This window comes from Lepisosteus oculatus, chromosome 14 (assembly GCF_040954835.1).
Source record: "Lepisosteus oculatus isolate fLepOcu1 chromosome 14, fLepOcu1.hap2, whole genome shotgun sequence".
NCBI classification, from domain to species: domain Eukaryota; kingdom Metazoa; phylum Chordata; class Actinopteri; order Semionotiformes; family Lepisosteidae; genus Lepisosteus; species Lepisosteus oculatus.
Genome location: NC_090709.1, coordinates 3,272,482 through 3,292,685, shown reverse-complemented (window position 1 = coordinate 3,292,685; position 20,204 = coordinate 3,272,482). Strand labels below are relative to the sequence as shown.

The 20,204-nt window shown below is 42.5% G+C and overlaps 1 protein-coding gene across 4 annotated transcripts; it reads left to right on the top strand.

Annotated features, from left to right (window-relative positions):
- Nucleotides 1-7,774: 7,774 nt before the first annotated feature.
- On the top strand, nucleotides 7,775-19,235 carry LOC138242692 (E3 ubiquitin-protein ligase TRIM39-like). 4 transcript variants are annotated; one of them, XM_069198252.1, is made up of 8 exons: nucleotides 7,775-8,427; nucleotides 11,994-12,089; nucleotides 12,232-12,465; nucleotides 12,592-12,751; nucleotides 13,660-13,719; nucleotides 15,040-15,072; nucleotides 15,389-15,415; nucleotides 18,419-19,235. In XM_069198252.1, the coding sequence occupies exons 1-8, from the start codon at nucleotides 7,837-7,839 to the stop codon at nucleotides 18,964-18,966; spliced, it is 1,749 nt and encodes a 582-aa protein (XP_069054353.1). In that variant the 5' UTR covers nucleotides 7,775-7,836; the 3' UTR covers nucleotides 18,967-19,235. The 4 variants fall into 4 exon arrangements, with proteins under 4 accessions (XP_069054353.1, XP_069054355.1, XP_069054354.1 ...); XM_069198254.1 differs by lacking the exon at nucleotides 13,660-13,719; XM_069198253.1 differs by lacking the exon at nucleotides 15,389-15,415.
- The last annotated feature ends 969 nt before the right edge of the window (nucleotides 19,236-20,204 follow it).

The following is a 20,204-nucleotide window of genomic DNA, read 5'->3' as shown; positions in this document are numbered from 1 at the left end:
AACCAGCACTATAAAATAATTTATCCTCAGCTCACATGCATCTCAAAGTGGGTTTCTAACACTGTGTATGCAATAGTTACACAGTGCCTTTAGTTCCATGCATTTTCTAATCTCTTTACAGAGTAGCTGGAGTCTTTCCCAGCAAGAAGCAGATGCAAGGCAGAATACGTCATGGACATAGTGTCAGTCCATCACAGGGCATACAAACATACACAAACACACACACTCACACAAGTGTCAGTATTCCCATAAGCCAATTAACCTAACAGTATGTTTTGGACTGCAAGAGGAAATTAGATTACCTGGAGAAAACCCACATGAACCCAGAGAGAACATGCAAACTCCAGACATACAATACCTCAGGAATTGAACCTAGGGCCTCAGCAATGCTAACCACTGCGTCACCATTAGAAATGGATGGATATCTTTCTAGTTCAATGATTTCCATGGAGCCACGGAGACATCTGGTGCTCCTGTTGTATTTATGAAAAAACATACAGAAAGCATGCAAACCACTGTGCCATCCTATTCCTTAGATAATACATTTAATTTTTCTAAACAGGTAAGACTATTATTAATTGTTGATTGTTAGAAAATATTTTAAATTATATCATACCCTAATTTTTTGTTAATTTCACATTAATTTCACATTTTACATATTGTCTCATAGTCTGATTTAACATACCTTTGAACAATGGTTTGGAAATTAATATTTTTACAAGATGCAGGAAAAGTGCGACAATTTATTAGTGCTAATTTTAACATTATTGATTACTAATAGTTTATATTCACACCTGACTTTCTTATTTAGATGTATTTAAAATCATTAACTAAGTGTGACATAACATTCAGAAATCGAGAATAGTTTTGTGGCATTTGTATAGATGGTACTTCGCTAAAATTAATAAAATTAAAAATGATTAAAATCTATAATCTTTCCACGTGTGATGCCATTAGGAACTACAATACGCTCCTCCTTTGTTTAACGATGGTATGAAAAAGAAATCTAAATGATGAGAAAGCTATGCTTAAAGTTAATTAAGGGACTTAGAAGACAAAGATAATTTACTATACGTTGCAGTGGGCGGGATTCTATTCTCACAGCCTCTGATTGGGGAAAAACAGACCAGCCGATCTGTCCGACACAACAGGAAGAGAGGAGAATGTGATTTTTTTTCTGTATGAAAGTGTTTCGTTTATGAAATTTCTAGTATTTTTAACATTTAATTAAAAAGTAAAAATCTTACAGCGTACACAGACATTCTAAACTGATCACGAGGAAGAAAAATCACCCATTTGTAGCGCATAAAAAGTGGTTTTTAACTATCTGAACCATTTTTTTACAGCTTTTAAAGTCATGCAATGTTTACGTTAGGCAGGGACACCTCATTGTATCTTATTTATTTTATTTAAAAAAATAATTTGCACATCATGTTAACAAGCTGTTCTCCGATTACTAGCAATTGTAAATAATAACCCTTCCCCCCTCATTTATCTTAAAGATTTCCGTGAAGAAATCCTTAAACACAAAACAATCACGTATAATTCGCCGGAATTCAGTACAGTCGCCGGAACCAATTTTTCCAGAAACAACCTCCCAGACCAAATCAGGTACTTTGACTGAGGTCTCCTTCAGCCCAGGCAGCTGGTTCCCTGTTGATGCTGAAAGACTGGGTTCAATCCCTGGTGGTTTACTATATAGTAGTTTTTTATTATTATTCCAAGTTTAATTGTTGGCTGATGACATTTGGAGTAAGACAAAATATAGATTTTCTCAATTCAGGTGTAAACTTGAAAGAGACACATCATGTTCACAATTAGCTATAATAGTGGACTATTTTTATGCATTCGGCTCTGATCGCGCTTTGAACCGCCTGGGTGCAGCTTGCTACATTACAGTGCTCATTACCACTACAAGGAGGACAGAAGTTTTTTTTAAAAAAGAAATGAATGTGAAAATGTTTCCAAAACGTCCACTTGTGATACTTTAGCTGCTTAGTTATACAATTCCATATTAATATTGTAGTGCTCTCAGGTTCACGTGGGTATTCGCCCTCGCTGCTGCCGCCTCAGGTAAGCCCCCCACCTTCGGGGACTCGAGAAACTCTTCATGTATTTTCTGTTTTTCCTCAAATAAGAATAAACTACTTATGAAATTATTTTGAAAGGAGGAAAGATGTTCTGTGCTCAATAACTTTTATCACCACAGCACGCATTATGCTACATTTTTTATACATCTGTAAAAGCATTATAAAGTCTCTCAAAAACATAAAAAGTTAACATTCTACTGTACTTTAAAGAAAATAAAAAATAAGAAACAATAACGTGTCCCTGCCTAAAATATTGTATGACTATAGAAAACAGGTTTAGATAAACAACTTATTATGCACGAAAAGAGGGTGATTTTCATTCATCGTGATCAGCTTAGAATCTGCGTGAAAGCTATGAAAATGAAAGCTACAGTACAGTCAGACAGATTTTAAACTCTTTAAGCAAAATTAACTTTGTCAAAATTAGCTAATTTGCAAGCGGTACATGATTTCTCAAAATATACCTTTTTTCTCTCGTGCAAACTCAACAAAGGTTTATTTTTTTATAATTTCAAAACTTGGACTCATACATAGTATAATCAAAACCCCCAGCTGGGTCTCATCTCCAGCTGTTCCACACGCCAATCCCATGAAGTCAGATACACAGATATACCGAAACATTCGCGCACACGGCAATGAATGGCAGTGTGATTGTATGTAAGTTATATATACAGTATATAAGTGTAATACAGCATGATACTGTATGGTTTTAAAGCCACTACAGTAAAGTATGTGTGACATATTTTTCATAACCAAAATTTGAAGTTAATTGCTGATTTCTCATTGCTGAAATTTGAATTAATACAAAATATAGACAATGTAAAAATTACAGCCAAAGGGATCACTCTGACCAGGATCTTAACTACTTTGCCCAGAAGGAAGACTAGTAGTCTTAACTGCTATGCTAAACTGCCACTAGTGTGTAAGGTTCTACATTACTGTCTATCAGCTTTTCTATGTCCATTACCACTCTAAGGACAATAAAAAAATACAATTTTTTTTCCAAAATATCCATAAATTATATTTTTATCTTCCAATTTTTTTAAAGGGGAAATTTCAAACTAATGTAACTTTAGGGTTCGTGCGATGGAGGTTAAACACTCTGCAGGTATGGATGGGAACTGGATGGAGACAGATATATACAGTATATATTTTTGTAGTTTATTATCGAACAGCCACCTGTACTACTCCACATCCTCTCCTACTCCGGTCACGTTCTCCCCGTAAACCTCTCCAGCACCTGAACCAGAGAACTGCACACAGCTCGCAAACATCTCAAACTGCTCAGCTGAACAAAACCACAACAGGACCTCATTTCAAACTAATAAGGTAAGATAGGATCACTTTACTGGCCATATACAATTTCTTGCATTAGGAATTTGTCTTTTCACAGACCCCAGCTTGATCTCCATGAGACACACAGACAGGGAGAGAAGCTGGGCGTCAGAGCACAGGGTCAGCCATTTATACAGCTCCCCTGGAGCAGTTGGGGTTAAGGGCCTTGCTCAGGGGCCCATCAAAGTAGGATTTCTCTGCCAGCCACAGAATTTGAACTGGCAACATTCCAGCCACAGGCACAGACCCTGAGACACAGAGCCACCGCTCCGCCTCTGTGGAATAATATTCCCTATAGTGTGGTATTAAATCAGCATTGCACCTTTTTTTACAACAATAACAGCAAGTGTTTTTATTATGTATCCTTCAAAAATAATAAAAAATATACCTTTTTATAAAGTATATACATTTTATACAGTTAGAACAAGCACATCAACACTTTTCCAAAATAAACACCGCAAGTTACATAGTTAAAGACTTTGATGCATAAATATTTATGAAGATGGTATAATACTGTGTATAATTTGTATTTTTTATATTTAGCTACTTCTAACATCTACTGCATGAACAGGAGGATAGATAGATAGATAGATAGATAGATAGATAGATAGATAGATAGATAGATAGATAATTGATCCCGTGAGGGAAATTGCAGTGCAACAGCAGCTTTTCACAGACAACACTGCCACAGTGGAACGGATGCTACAATAATAATAGTACGATACATACAATACAATCAGTACAGTGAGGGGTGCACTAAAAGAGTTACTCACAGTCCGGACACAGAAAGAACAAACTAGTACAGAACAGTACGCAGAAAAATCGTAAAACACATATGAATATAAATATAAATATAAATATAAATGTATTGCACGGGTCCCTGGCATATATTGCACAAAAAACGGTTGTAAACAGGGAAAAGAAAAAGAACAGATGTAGCAGTAGATGTGTTCAGTCCAGAAACAGGTGACTGTTAATGTTGCCTCTGCCCAGACACACAGTGGGTGAGTTGTACAGTCTTACGGCAGAAAGAAGGCAAGAATGACCTCATGTAGCGCTCCCTGTCGCACCGGGGATGAATCATTCTACTGCTGAACGTGCTCTTCATTTCTACAAGCCTGTCATAGAGGGGATAGGAGACTTTGTCTATGATGGCCTCTAGTTTGGACACCATTCTCCTCTCAGCCACTATCTCCAGGGGGTCCAGGTCAGACACAATGACGGAACTTGCTCTCCTGATGAGCATGTTCACCCTTTTAGAATCCACTGCTCTAATCCCAGGGCCCCAGCATACCACTGCATAGAAAATGGTGCTCGCTACCACCGACTGATAGAACATATGTAGCATCTTACTACACACATTGAAGGACTTCCTCAAGAAGTAAAGTCGGCTCTGACCCTTCTTGTAGACGGCCTCAACATTCTTAGACCATTCCAGTCTATCATCGATGTGCACTCCCAGGTACTTGTACGAGTCCACCATCTCCATGCCACTCCCATGGATGTAGACAGGAGTAGGTTTGACCCTTTTCCTCCTGAAATCTACCACCAGTTCCTTTGTCTTTGTTACATTCAGTTCCAACTGGTTCTACCCACACCACTCCACAAAGCTGCTGACCCGTCCTCTGTACTCCTCCTCCTGCTCACCCTTGATACATCCCACAATTGCAAAATCATCTGAGAACTTCTGCAGGTGGCATGACTTTGAGTTATACTTAAAGTCTGAAGTATAGAAGGTGAAGAGGAATGGAGAAAGAACCGTCCCCTGAGGAGCCCCTGTGTTACTCACTACCTGTTCAGACACACAGTTCTGAAGTCTCACAGACTGTGGTCTGCCTGTCAGGTAGTCAGTGATCCACGAGGTCATGAAGGAAACAACTTGCATCTCCTCCAGCTTCCTCCTTAGAAGTAAGGGCTGGATGGTATTGAAGGCACTGGAGAAGTAAAAAAACATGATCCTTACAGTGTTGCCAGCCCTGTCCATGTGTGAGTAGGCCCTTTGCAGCATGTAGATGATCGCATCCTCCACACCAACACTGGGCTGGTAGGCGAACTGTAGGGTGTCCAGTGATGAGCTAACCAGGGGTCTCAGGTGGGATAAGACCAGCCTCTCCAGTGTCTTCATGACATGAGAAGTCAGTGCAACTGGTCTGTAGTCATTGAGAACAGGCGCCCTTTCTTTGGTACCGGGACCAGGCATGATGTCTTCCAGAGCACAGGGACTCTCTCCAAGTGCAGGCTCAGGTTGCACAGTCGCTGGAGCACTCCGCTGAGCTGATCAGCACAGGCCCTCAGAACTCTGGGACAGATGTCGTCTGGTCCTGTGGCCTTACCCTGGTGCAGCCTCTTCAGCTCCTTCTTTACCTGGTCAGCTGTGATGGTCAGCCTGGCTTGGGGGATGGTGCTCATAGCACTGTCAGTGCTTCAGGTGTTAATGGTGGAGGTGTTGGGGAATGGCAGCTGTGGGGGATGGGGGGGTGAGTAGCTGTTGGGGGTCTTAGCTGTAGGCGGCCATGATTGTGAGGGGATGGAGGAGGTGTTGGGCAGTCGCAGGTGTGAAGGGTTAGGGAGCGTGTGGCTGTGGGGGGATGGGTGTTGGCCATCTCCAAGTTCCCCTCCATTGCACCCCTAGCCTGTTTGAAGCCAGTGATCTCTCTCATGCTGCTCCATACATCTCTCACCCTATTCCTTTGCAGCTTGTCCTCCACCTTCTTCCTGTAGGCGTCCTTGCTCTCTCTTAACTTCTGCTTTAGTTCCCTCTGTACACGCTTGACCTCTTCCTTATTCCCCCTCCCAAAGGCTTTCTTCTTGTCATTCAGAAGAGCCTTCAGGTTGCTGGTGATCCAGGGTTTGGTATTGGAAAATCAGTGTACGTCTTTGGTGGGGATGGTGTTGTCTACGCAGAAGTTAATGTACTCAGTGACACAGTCCACCATGCTGTCTGTGTCGTAGTCAGTGACACAGTCCACCATGTTGTCTATGTCGTCACAGTCCACCATGCTGTCTATATATTAGATATGAGACTGTATGGCTTTAGAGCCACTACAGTACAGTATGTGTGAAATTGATTTTTATAATAAAAATGTAAAGTTAAATTGTTTCCTGATTACTTGTTGCTGAAATTTGCATTACATTAGGTATATATTATGTTATACTTTTTATTTTCATCCACCAAAATTTCCCTTAAATTGTAAATTCCACATTAATATTCCATATGAAGTGGATTTAAACATGCACAGTAGAGATACAGATTAAATGACAAAATTGTTTCACTAACATCTAATGCAGCACAAGTGCCACTTATTGATCATCTTTGGCCAGGTAAATGCATACCGCAACACACCACACGACCTTTACTGTATTAGGAAGAAATACTGCACGTTTTAAGTGCCTGCATCTGGAGTCAGGGGTCTTTTGTCTGAGATTTGAAAGTCTGGTTTTTGTGATGGCTTGTCTTGGACTCTTAAAAAGGACAAAGTGAGTAATCCTGCAGTTTGGTGTTTGTATTAAAGATTCAATTTTATTGTATTTTTCTTCTTAAAAGAGGGAGCTTGCTTGTGTTTTTGGATGCCTTTGTTGTAAAAGACTTAAGGACAAAATCCTGGCTTTCCTCCAGAAGTACAGCCTTGAGATTCCAGTTGGTTGTGACCAGACAACCTCTGAAAATGTCACACTGAACACCAGTGAATCTCAGCTGTAGGAGATTCAGGAGGGACTTACTGTATCCAGACTGATTAACTTCTCAGAGGTCTTGACAAGAAAGTGGGTTTCCATCACAGCACAGGATTACTACTTTACACAAACAGTGGTGGGAGTGTGAAACAGGTTCCACAACATTTTAGAGTAACATGAGATGAGATAGTTAGATTAATTAGCTTCTAATAATACTCAGACACACAGGATGTTGTCAATCTCACACAGAGATCAGGGGTTTGTTAAAACAGCTGGATGGGCCAGCTGGCCTCCTCTTGTCTGTCCCCATCAGGGTCTGATCTTCTCATGCTGTGTGAGTGAGTTAGTATTTTATTGTTTTAATTATTGTGAACACAAACCACTAGATTGACTTCACATTAATCTCTGTACATGAGCAGCTACTGACATCTTAAACAATCATAAAAAACCTCTCTCTGTCAGCCTGAGTCCAAAATGACACCAAACGTCACCTCCCCTACAACACCACCTCCTTCTTTTAAACAACAACCCCCAAAGAAATCACAGCTGTTTCTAAACCACTCCCCCTAATAATCTTAATCACACCCCTAACAACGACACCCCCTAGCACTCACAGCCCCGCAGCTCTGTGCAGATCCAGGAAGTGAAACTCAGAGATCAGTTTCGTTTCACTTGAAACAGCCTCACTGCAGCTCCGTCTCTACTGCTCCTCTCTGTGCAGTTTTTACTTGTCAGAAAAATGGCAGATGGCAATATTTCAGTTTCTCAGGACCAGTTCAGTTGCTCAGTGTGTCTGGATTTGCTGAAGGATCCAGTGACTCTGCTCTGTGGACACAGTTACTGTATGGGCTGTATTAATAACTGCTGGGATCAGGAAGATCAGACTGGGATCTACAGCTGCCCCCAGTGCAGACAGACCTTCACCCCAAGACCTGATCTTCACAGAAACACCATCCTGGCTGAAGTCGTGGAGAAACTGAAGAAGAAAGAACTCAGTGGTCCTCCTCCTGCTCACAGTCCTGCTTGCCCTGGAGATGTGCTGTGTGATGTCTGCACTGGGAGAAAGAGGGGAGCTGTGAAATCCTGTCTGGTGTGTCTTGCCTCTTACTGTCAGACTCACCTCCAGCCTCACTATGAAGCTGTTCCATTAAAGAGACACAAGCTGGCTGATGCCACAGGGCAACCGCAGGAGAAGATCTGCTCCACTCATCACAAACTGCTGGAGTTCTATTGCCGTACTGACCAGAAGTGTGTTTGTTATGCTTGTGTAATGGATGAACACAGAGACCATGATACTGTCTCAGCTGCAGCAGTAAGGACTGAGAAACAGGTGAGGACTTTGAGTCTGTATTTATTTTCTAGTACAAGATGTAAAATTGATATTTAGGATATCTCGGGCTCTAACTGATCTCTGAACTGTATTTACTGTTTCTGTAATGCTATATCTCTCCACTGGTGAGTCCTGCTCATGTACTCAGCTGTGATCCACACTGGTTGTGTCTCTGAAGTGTCTCCTGTTCTTCTGTCTGTTGTTTATTATCTCCTCCTCCTCCAAACATGTTGAGTGATTATCAAAGACTGGTATGTATTTAGCCAAGATACTAGTTTTGAAACCATTTCAAATTTTGCAAGTTGCCACATATTTACAGTGCCTTGCGAAAGTATTCGGCCCCCTTGAACTTTTCAACCTTTTGCCACATTTCAGGCTTCAAACATAGAGATATAAAATTTTTATTTTATGTGAAGAATCACCAACAAGTGGGACACAATTGTGAAGTGGAACGAAATCTATTGGATTTTTGAAACTTTTTTAACTAATAAAAAAATGAAAAGTGGGGCGTGCAAAATTATTCGGCCCCTTTACTTTCAGTGCAGCAAACTCACTCCAGAAGTTCAGCGAGGATCTCTGAATGATTCAATGTTGTCCTAAATGACTGATGGTGATAAATAGAATCCACCTGTGTGTAATCAAGTCTCTGTATAAATGCACCTGCTCTGTGATAGTCTCAAGGTTCTGTTGAAAGCGCAGAGAGCATCATGAAGACCAAGGAACACACCAGGCAGGTCCGTAATACTGTTGTGGAGAAGTTTAAAGCCGGATTTGGATACAAAAAGATTTCCCAAGCTTCAAACATCCCAAGGAGCACTGTGCAAGCGATCATCTTGAAATGGAAGGAGTATCAGACCACTGCAAATCTACCAAGACCTGGCCGTCCCTCTAAACTTTCAGCTCAGACAAGTAGAAGACTGATCAGAGATGCAGCCAAGAGGCCCATGATCACTCTGGATGAACTGCAGAGAACTACAGCTGAGGTGGGAGAGTCTGTCCATAGGACAACAATCAGTCTTACACTGCACAAATCTGGCCTTTATGGAAGAGTGGCAAGAAGAAAGCCATTTCTCAAAGATATCCATAAAAAGTCTCGTCTCAAGTTTGCCACAAGCCACCTGGGAGACACCCCAAACATGTGGAAGAAGGTGCTCTGGTCAGATGAAACCAAAATCGAACTTTTTGGCCACAATGCAAAACGATATGTTTGGCGTAAAAGCAACACAGCTCATCACCCTCAACACACCATCCCCACTGTCAAACAAGGTGGTGGCAGCATCATGGTTTGGGCCTGCTTTTCTTCAGCAGGGACAGGGAAGATGGTTAAAATTGAGGGGAAGATGGATGCAGCCAAATACAGGACCATTCTGGATGAAAACCTGTTGGAGTCTGCAAAAGACCTGAAACTGGGACGGAGATTTATCTTCCAACAAGACAATGATCCCAAACATACAGCAAAATCTACAAAGGAATGGTTCACAAATAAACGTATCCAGGTGTTTGAATGGCCAAGTCAAAGTCCAGACCTGAATCCAATCGAGAATCTGTGGAAAGAGCTGAACACTGCTGTTCACAAACGCTCTCCATCCAACCTCACTGAGGTCGAGCTGTTTTGCAAGGAAGAATGGGCAAGAATTTCAGTCTCTCGATGTGCAAAACTGATAGAGACATACCCCAAGCGACTTGCAGCTGTAATCGCAGCAAAAGGTGGCTCTACAAAGTATTAACGCAAGGGGGCCGAATAATTTTGCACGCCCCACTTTTCATTTTTTTATTAGTTAAAAAAGTTTCAAAAATCCAATAGATTTCGTTCAACTTCACAATTGTGTCCCACTTGTTGGTGATTCTTCACATAAAATAAAAAATGTATATCTTTATGTTTGAAGCCTGAAATGTGCCAAAAGGTTGAAAAGTTCAAGGGGGCCGAATACTTTCGCAAGGCACTGTACTTCTGTTACGTTTCCAGTCAAAACTGACCTTATGATTTTATCTACAAAGAAAAGACAGTGAGTAAAAAATTGTGTTCAAATGACACTTTATTTTGCAAACATCACAAATTCAACTAGCCTTTCAGATAAAATGAACAGTCCCGTGTGTGTGTGTGTGTGTGTGTGTGTGTGTGTGTGTTCACGCACATGAGTGCAGCAGGTGGTAATGATGGAGTGTCTTTGTGGTTTACGATGCTGGTTTTTACATCCCTTAGGACACAGAGCTGTCTGTTCTTCTGTCGGGGGCAGCTGCTGGGGAGGTAACCCAGATCTTTATGCCATATTTGCCTGGTTTACTCACCATGTATTGTTGGGAAGGACAGTTGTAACAAGTTCAAGTGCTGAATTAGTAGAATCCAATGATGACGAGAGAGAGTAGAGGCAGAAACAACACAGGTGTCCAATCTGAATCGACAGGCAAGTTCATGGTCAAGTTCATGGTCAAGAGCAAAGGTAAGTTCAAAAAGCTGAAAGTAGTCGTACAAGAGAGGTTTCCAGAAAAGGAGCGAGGTAGGAGCTCACTAGGAGAGAAGTCAATAGCGAGCAGTTAGTAGCCAGTTTAGAGGGTTTAAATAGAGCTGAATGCAGAACGGTACTGCGGGTGGTGATGGTTTAACACATGCAGCGGCGGTGGTGCTTGTTGTGATTAGTCTGCTGCTGGAACTGGACTGTGGTTTGTGGATCGATCTCTGATGACTGGTGGTCATGACAACAGCGACCTCTCAGGGGGACCAGGTGCTCATCCAGAGTGACTTCTGGGCCGAGACTGTAGATGAGTGGCAGGCGCTTGTCCCAGACATCTCCAGTGCAGCGAATTCGTCTTGTTGACGTCGGGCAGGTCTTGTGTCCCGCTTGTCAAAGCAAATGGCTCTTGAGAGAATATGAAAGGATTGACACATTAGCCTGAAATATGGCCCAACCAGACTCGGCATGCCAAAAGCTGGTGGTGGCCTCATTCCTTGATCTGTATACGCCAGACAGAATCAACAGACCCACGTATGTTTGAGAGTCTATTCAGTCCACCTCCCTCCAGCTATCGCTATGCACAAGTCTCCCCTCCAGGTTTGTCACATCTAGGGCTGTCCTTTCAATAGCATTTGGCAGAAACAATTTAAAGCTGGACTTTATATCTTCAACATGGGACACGGTATACCTTTTGGCCCCGGGGCCATCCTGAAACTTGCAGCCACTGGGCTCATCAGCACTGCTGAAATCCCTTGTTGTGAGGAGCAGAGAGCAGTCAGGACACAGTATTGAGCTGTAAGAATGAAAAGCGAAGTCTCTAGATTGTGTTTCAGATATAACTTCTGTGTTTTCACTTCACATACAGATGTGCAGACCCAGGTGCGAGGAGTAAAAGTCGAGCAGGAGGTGGAGACTCGTGGTCTGCTGCGCTGCACATGCTGCCGGTGTAGATTAGACACGAAACAGGAGTGTGTCAGACAGGACCAGGAAACACAGCTCATGTGGATAAGACATCAGGGATACAGAGTGTCAATTGTCCTGGGTGACTCTAACGGGCGTCTCTGTGATGTGATTCTCTTACAGCAGAAATGCCCTGTCTCTGTTTCTCCACAGAATCAGCTAGGGGCGACACAGACACAAACCCAGCAGAGACTCCAGAAGAGAGAGAAGGAGCTTCAGGAGCTGACACAGGCTGTGGAGTCACTCGGAGTGGGTATTGACCAGAGAAGTGGACACACTGACACACATTTCCAAAGCTGAACACTGGACAGTACCCTTTGGAAACACAACATACAGCATAATGTAGTTTGAGAGTTTTCCTGTGTAATAATCTGTGTGTTTCCTCCCTCAGAGCTCTGCACACACAGCGGTACAGGACACTGACAGGATCTTTACTGAGCTGATCCGCTCCATTGAGAGAACACGCTCTGAGGTTACAGAGCTGATCAGAGCTCAAGAGAGGGCTGCTGTGAGTCAGGCTGAAGGACTTCTAGAGCGACTGGAGAAGGAGATCACTGAGCTGAAGAGGAGAGATGCTGAGTTGAACCAGCTCTCACACACAGAGGATCACATCCATTTCCTCCAGGTAACATCACTGCTCTGTGACTCTGCAGTACAGAAGGGTGTCTCTCACACAGACCTGCTCCTGGCTTCTCCTAAGGAATGTGTGTTGTGTTTGACTGGAAACTCCTCTTTCTCTTCCCTGCTGCAGAATTTCCAGTCTGTCTGTGTCCCTCCTGGAGATGGACACTCACCCAGCATCCCTGTCCGTCCACATTTCTCTCCTGAGGCAGTGAGGAGAGCTGTCTCTGGACTGAAAGAACGACTGGAGGACGTCTGCAAGAAGGAATCAATAAAGATTTCCATGACAGGTTAGTGGTGAAACACACTGATGTCTTTCTGGATAGCCTATGAATTTCTCTTATATTGTTAATAGATTTTCTGTTCAGTGATTGTATTTATCAGAGCAGCTTACCAGTCAATGATTCAAATTCTAGGTGAAATATCTTTAAAGTTTTAGTCTCACAAATCTTTATGACAGTAACTGTATTGTTATATTGTGCTGTATGTAGTTTAACAAGAATGTTTTAATAGGAGCGACAGTCCCTGTATAGTAGAACCATAGGTGTAATGAACAGTTCTTTCTGGACTCTATGCGGACAACACAATCCGAAGAAGTGGGAATCACTAGGAAAACTTCATGCAGGGATACGGGGCTGAAAACAGGGGGGCGTGTCCAAAGTGCGCTGGTGCACGGGGAAGGTGTGGCCGAGGCAAACAATCCAAAAAACAATCCATAGAGGGAATCCAAACCACAAGAATAAGTCCATTGGCAGGTGATCCATCCAAACAAAGAATTAAAACCAGAAACCGGGTCGGAACCGGCGGACAGGGAACAGGAACAAAGATTAAAACCTTAACGGGACCAGGCGCTTCCAGGTCCCGGACTCGCACGGTGCGGAAACCAGATGCAGAGCCAGGATGAGCGTCAGCGCCTGGCTTTTAAGGTGGGCTGGGAAAAGGGATCAGGTGCACAGAATTAAGTCTAAAGTTAAAGGGCTGGAGCACCCTTAAGGAGGGGGGACTATAATCGTGAGAATAGGGGCTACAGTCTCAGTCCAGTAGATCAGTCCTGTTACAATAGGAGCTACAGTCCCAGTACAGTAGAACAGTCCTGTTACAATAGGATCTACAGCCCAAGTGAAGCAGAATAGCTCTGTTATTCCTGTTAATCTGTTACTGCAGCCCTGATGAAACATTTCTCTGTGTGTGTCCCCAGTTACTGAAGTCTATAGTCTGCTGACTCCAGAACCCGGGTCCAGAGCAGAGCTTTTACACTGTGAGTCTGTTTTCACAACAGCTCCCCCTTGAAATATACCTGGAGCTCAAACACAAAGCAGAAACAGTGATACATAAACTGATACACACTCTGACACACACACTGGTTCACACTCTGATACTTGCTGATGCACGTCTGAATTCAGAAAGTCAAGCTTGCAGACAGTCATTCTGTGTGGATCAGAGTCACACTGTGTAAGAAACACACAGATGGACAGAGACAGAAAATCCAGTGGGGGTCATTTTTTAAGAAAATGCACTTTATTACAACAATGTGTACAGCACACTTCTTACAAAAAATACAATTATAAAAACAACACTTCAACAGAATTTAAATCGGCTCTAAGAGAGTGATTGTTCATTATCAAACTTTCCATTTCGCAAGTGGTCAGTGTGGCTGGTTCACACAATAAGAGCACCTCCAAGCCTCCTGGGTGTTACCACTGGCTGCAGTCCTGGCTCTGAAACTGCGATTGTCCAGTTCTCAACAGGAGCACTAAGGAACAGGTTTTCTGGGTTTTCTTCAGCCCCTTTACAGAGCTCTCTGTCCTGTCCAGTGCACTTTTAACATGGAGAATCCCCACCAGGCTACCTAGTTAAATAGCTTCATCCTAAATGCCTCCGTTCTGCTTCGTGAGCTGGAGGTTCCAGCTGAAGGATCGCTGTTCCACCCCACACGTCTGGTCACTATTGATGATGTGGGGCAGGATGGTCCTCAGTCTGCTGGCCAGTAGCTTGGACAGGATCATTGACACCTCTCACTGTCTAGCTGATGTCCAGAGATCAGGCAGTGTGTCCAGTGAGCAGGACATCTCTATCTCAGTCAGTGATACTGGTCAATGTGGGTACAGGTCAATCAGTCAGTGATACTGGTTACTGTGGGAACAGGTCACTCAGACAATGTTACTGGTCACTGTTGGTAAAGGTCACTCATGCTGTGAGAGATCACACAACAATGAGAAGCATATAACTGAGCATTGATCAGTTCTCAGTATCACTGCTGGTTCTTTATGAAATCACTGCTCACTGCTGTGGACAGACTGTGTTTCTTATCTTTCTCAATGGCTCAAGCACCGGACTAAAGGGGGTCCTGTGATGTGTCTGTGTGTCTTATTGCCTTGTGCTGCTCAGTCTTATTGAGTGAGACTCCAGTCTTACAGCCACTGCAGCTCACCCTCACTGACTCTGATCCACACTGCAGTGGAGACTGGGGATCCTGAAATGAACTGACTGCAGACTGTAGTATAAACTCTGGTATAATAACAGGTATGAAGCAATAACAGTCTTTAGTACAATAAAGATCTACTCTCTCTCTCTGCAGATCCTGTGAAGCAAGCTCCTATCCCTAAATCACGTATGTACACTGTGTGAAACTCTGCTGACTGACAGTACTGACTTTACTGACGTGTTATTACCAGTGAGCGACTGTGATTAACAGTGTCTGTATCTCTGTGTTCCAGTGTGTGTCTGTGATTAACAGTGTCTGTATCTCTGTGTCCCAGTGTGTGACTGTGATTAACAATGTCTGTGTCTCTGTGTTCCAGTGTGAGACTGTGATTAACAGTGTCTGTATCTCTGTGTCCCAGTGTGTGACTGTGATTAACAGTGTCTGTGTCTCTGTGTTCCAGTGTGAGACTGTGATTAACAGTGTCTGTATCTCTGTGTTTCAGAATGGCAGTGGTTGTGCAGTGCTGCAGGTAGGTCTGTCTCTTCTTGAAGACAGAGGTGTTGTTTTAAGCCGTAGTGTCTGAGGTTATTGAGGTCTTGAGTCCAGAAGGTCTCTTTAGTGTGATATGGTCTGTAAACAGAAGGAGATGTATTTCAATCACATGTTTCTGTAACCTCCTACATGTGGGCTGTGAAGATCAATCAAAGTTTCATGGTGGGAATTTCTATCTCCGTCCTGTGTTTCAATCTAATGGCCAGTATGAGTCTCTCCAGGACTGACAGTATAGAAAACTCATTTTCCCTGAAGGCCACGTGCTCTGGTCTCTGCTCACTCCTGAATGAGGGTCTACAGACTGAATGTGGCAAAACCAGTGACTGGAAAAACTGTGGAATATCAGGAGAATTCAGGAGCAGAGCCAGTCTCATATTAACAAGCTATTCAAATCCTAAGGAGAAACACTGTTAAAGTTTGTGGAAAAAAGGATGGTATAATAACAGTATTCACCCCCTCCAGTTTCACAGACACACAGCCTCTTGTGAGAGGCAGCAGTGGGACTCTGGTTCAAGGGCTCTTCTGGGGCCTGTAGGCCTCTCTCTTGTCTGAGAAATGGCTGCTTCTCTTCACATGTCAACCAGGCTGATGGGTCAGCAAGAAGAAACATATGAGAGTTTATATTTATAAAATCACCTTTTCTTCATCTGTTTCTCTCTTTCCTTTGAATGTGTTATTAGGATGTTCATACAAACACAGTACAGGCAGGATGGACTTCTATATAGAGTACGTTCAGGCTGAGGGAATAATAAACATTATCAGGCAGATAAACGTTATTGCTAAACAGCTCATGTTGTTGCTTTTTGTGTTTAAAATCATGATACAGTCAGGATGTTGAACCTCTTTAACCCCCAGCTCCTCAAAGGTCATTTCCACTTGGAGTGTTTGTGGCCTGAACATCTTGCAATATCTTGGACAGTATAGCAAGTCCAGGCCTGGTTCAGGGTCTGAATTCAAGGGACCATCTGGACATCAAGTCTGAAACATCAGATTTATATATATATTACTCAGTACACACTCTAGGAGGAAATATCCGCCACCCCAAAAAAACACATTTCATTTCTTCAAAAATGATTATTCAAATTATAGCACATATAGATACCTATTGTTCCAGGCCATGCCCAATATATGTCTACTATTTATACTGGATAGGCTCTTTTTTTACAGCCTTTCTATTCTCCAGGAGTAAAAACATAAGAACTGAGAAGAATCTCTTCACTGGACTGACCAGCAGACAATAGAAGGAGAGTTTTTATTAAGTATTAAGAGTTTGTATTTAAGTATTAAATATCAGGAGAGTATTAAGTCAGTGTTCATTGGTCATGCGAATAAAGCCTCTTGAATTGAATTGATCAAAACCCCCATTCACGATGAACCTGTATAAGCCCCGCCCCCCGTCTCTGAGTGGTCAGAGCTCACTGATTGAGAGCTGGTGTCAGAGAGGCAGACAGCTGAGCGCGAACAGTCTGAACTCAGTATGAGCGCCTCTGTTTCTTTTTTTTCCACAAAAGTTTTTTTTTATTAAACAAATAGAATTTACAAATACAACTACAACCAGAGGATCAGAAACAGGTACAAGAGAAAAAAGCACAACAGAAAAAAAACATTTAACCACCAGAGGTAATGAAGTAAATTATGTGATCAAATTGTATTTTTTACATATATCATGTTTCCCTTGCTTTATTATTTCTCAATTATTTATAGAATTTAAATAGTGTTTCAACATGCATGCGTTTCCTGTATAAAATAAAAATCAGCACTCACTTTTTTACAAAACAAAAAAAAAACACTTTTCTTTTTAAACACTTCGAGTACCTCTGGCATTCAGGAAAAATACATACACAAAAGCAGATAACTTACTCTTAGATTGTCTAAATTATTGAGTTTTTCAAGAACCAGAACTATAACAGTCCTTAATACATAACTACAACATTCCAAACTAACACTAAATAAACATTAGTATATACTGCTATAACAAATTAAACCAAACATAATCATTACCTGAGCAGTCACTGGGAGCGAATCTCCTTCCTGTCCACAGAGGCCCTCGCTCCTACAAAGTAGGCTCTCCTCCCCTCTCTTCTGGCAGCTTCAACCTGGGGCCACAGCTGGTTCCTGGTGCTCCTGTCTGGGGCGGACAGGTCCTCTGCAAATCTCAGTTTGTTCTCATTCAAATACTCATTCCCCCTCGCCGCTCGCCACAGCATATCCCTCACCGTCCTCTTGGTGAACTGTATTATAATCGTTCTAGGGCGCACTTGCCCAGACATGTTAGCTCTCCCGAGCCTGTGAACAGTGTTGATGGCTGAAATCACGCCCTCCTGGTCCGGCAGGGTCCTTCTACAGATACTCTTCACTGTTGCAACAATGTCCTTATTTTTCTGTAGTCAAAAAAAGCAAAAGAATAACATTCAGGTCATGAAAAACTCAAAACAACTCCTCAGCCTCTAAACTTTACCTCCCACCTGAATGCCATCTTGAATGCTGTGCCTCTGTTTCTCTCTGGGTTTCTGGATGTGTTATTTCTGGTTTAAATTGAATACTTTGGATATTTCTTTACATTTTCAAAGTAAGTGTGAAGGTTTTCTTATATTTTAGCAAGATTTTGGTTTTGTAATTATATTGTTTTTGTGTAAAAACGGGCATTATACAGTCTTTGAATTCAGCACTGTTTTATTCTGCGTCATCAGGAAAATGGTCTTAGAGAAGATGAACGAGCTGCTAAACTGTGATTTGAAATAAACCGTTTTAACAGACAGGCGCATCTCCAGTACTCTTTCCACGTCCCCTCCAGCTGCTTCACTTTTCTCTTTAGTTGGCATCAATTTTTTGTAGTACCATATAAATACGATTGAGGTATCTTAGACTTCTCCTTTGAAGACCCAGCACTCCTAAATAAAGACATTTCACAGTATAATGGAGTTGAGTTGGAATGTAATCGGCAGGAGCCTGTTGTGATGTTTGCTGTTTTATTCCCCAGCTGCTGTGACTCTGGACCCTGATACAGCTCACTGTGTTCTCAGCCTGTCTGAGGATGGGAAGAGAGTGAGACAGGGACAGGGGAAGAGTCTCTCTGACAATCCTCACAGATTTGATCACTGGTCCTGTGTCGTGAGCAGGGAGGCCTTCACCTCAGGGAGACACTACTGGGAGGTGGAGGTGAATGACTGGTGGACAATAGGAGTGACCAGAGAGTCTGCAGAGAGGCAAGGGGGGTTCAGCTTCTCTCCCCAGCAGGGTTACTGGTGTCTGAGCTCTTACCTCTCTGTTTTATCTGCTCTCACTGACCCTGTGACCCATCTTACCCACAGTCTGCAGCCCAGGAAGCTGGGGGTGTGTGTGGATATTGAGGAGAGGAAGGTCTCCTTTTACACAGTGGAGTCCAGAGCTCATCTCTACACTTTCACTGACATGGTCTTCACTCAGGGAGAGAAGATCTATCCTGTCTTCAGGACTGTGGATCGTAATAAAGACCTTGAGCTGCTGCCTGCTGTCAGTGTGGAGATTAAACCCGTCACTAAGTCATGAACACAGGCTGACTCTCTCCCAGCTCTCTGCCCCACTGCTTATACTGGGAGACGGGTTTAACGGCGGGTAGTGAGATGACGTCAAAAATCTAATAGTAATTTAAGATGATGTCGATGTTGTGTTGTGTTTAAACATGTTATTTTACAGTAAAAGATTTAAACAGGAAAATAACATATACGAGAGAGGGAGATATTCCTCGCTACCAGCCTGCTGTACTCCTGACTTGTAAATATCTCTGGAAACCCTCTTGTGTTTTTTTTTCAAATTTTGAGAAAATAAACTGAAATGAATTAAAAATGAAATCCCATGTGAGTCTCTTCTGCACGCTCCGGTGACTGTAAAGCTGCCTGAACTGGGAGGGACCCGCTGACGTCATCAGCCAGGCGGAATAGGCACTGTGATGCCATCAGAAAGTGGCTCAGGGTGTTTATGGGAGTTGTAGTTTGTAAGATGTTTAGTTCCTAATAAATTGATATAATCACCCAGTGAAAGCTCTGTTTACCTTCATATGAAAGCCCAAAACACTAAACTGAACCCAAGATTTTACATCTGTTTGGTGGCAGGGGCAAGTTTTTTTCTTCACAGACAGAAACTTGGGCTACTTGTCAGTCTTGTCTTCTGTCCTAGGCTATGGGCTATTTAATTATTTACTTTTTTCGATAGCCTGAAATTTCATTCAGATCTGTCCATGTAATGTCATACATTTTACTGCCCTTGTGTGTGTTTAACCCTTGTCGAATGGGTTGTAAATGTCTCTTCCCTGAGTACTGGCTGACACTGAAAAAAGGCTACAGGAGCTCTGTAAATGAAGATTTGTGTGTGCGCTACCCAACACACTTAGTTGCAGCAGTGTGGGTGTTTAAATGCTATTGGCTCATGAACAGCATCCCCCTATCCCAGTGCATTGCCTGTCTAATAGTGCCACATTCAATAAAACCAATAGAGAAAGAGATTCACAATGCAAAGCTGTGTCAATCTTCTGTGTAAAATATTGGTTTGTAAAAATTCGCTCTTAATCTAGACTGTAATTAACACATACCGTTTGTATAAAAACAGGTGAGTGTAAATCTGCTTTGTTATTGTCGAGCTGTGTAAGAAGACAAGAAACATATATTTCCAAACCTTTAATTCAGTATGATATGTTTAGTACTGCAGAGATCAATGACAATGTATGTATAGAAAAAAGGTGAGTGTGAATCTGGTATGTTATTGTCCATCTGTAAAAGGAGACAGGAAAC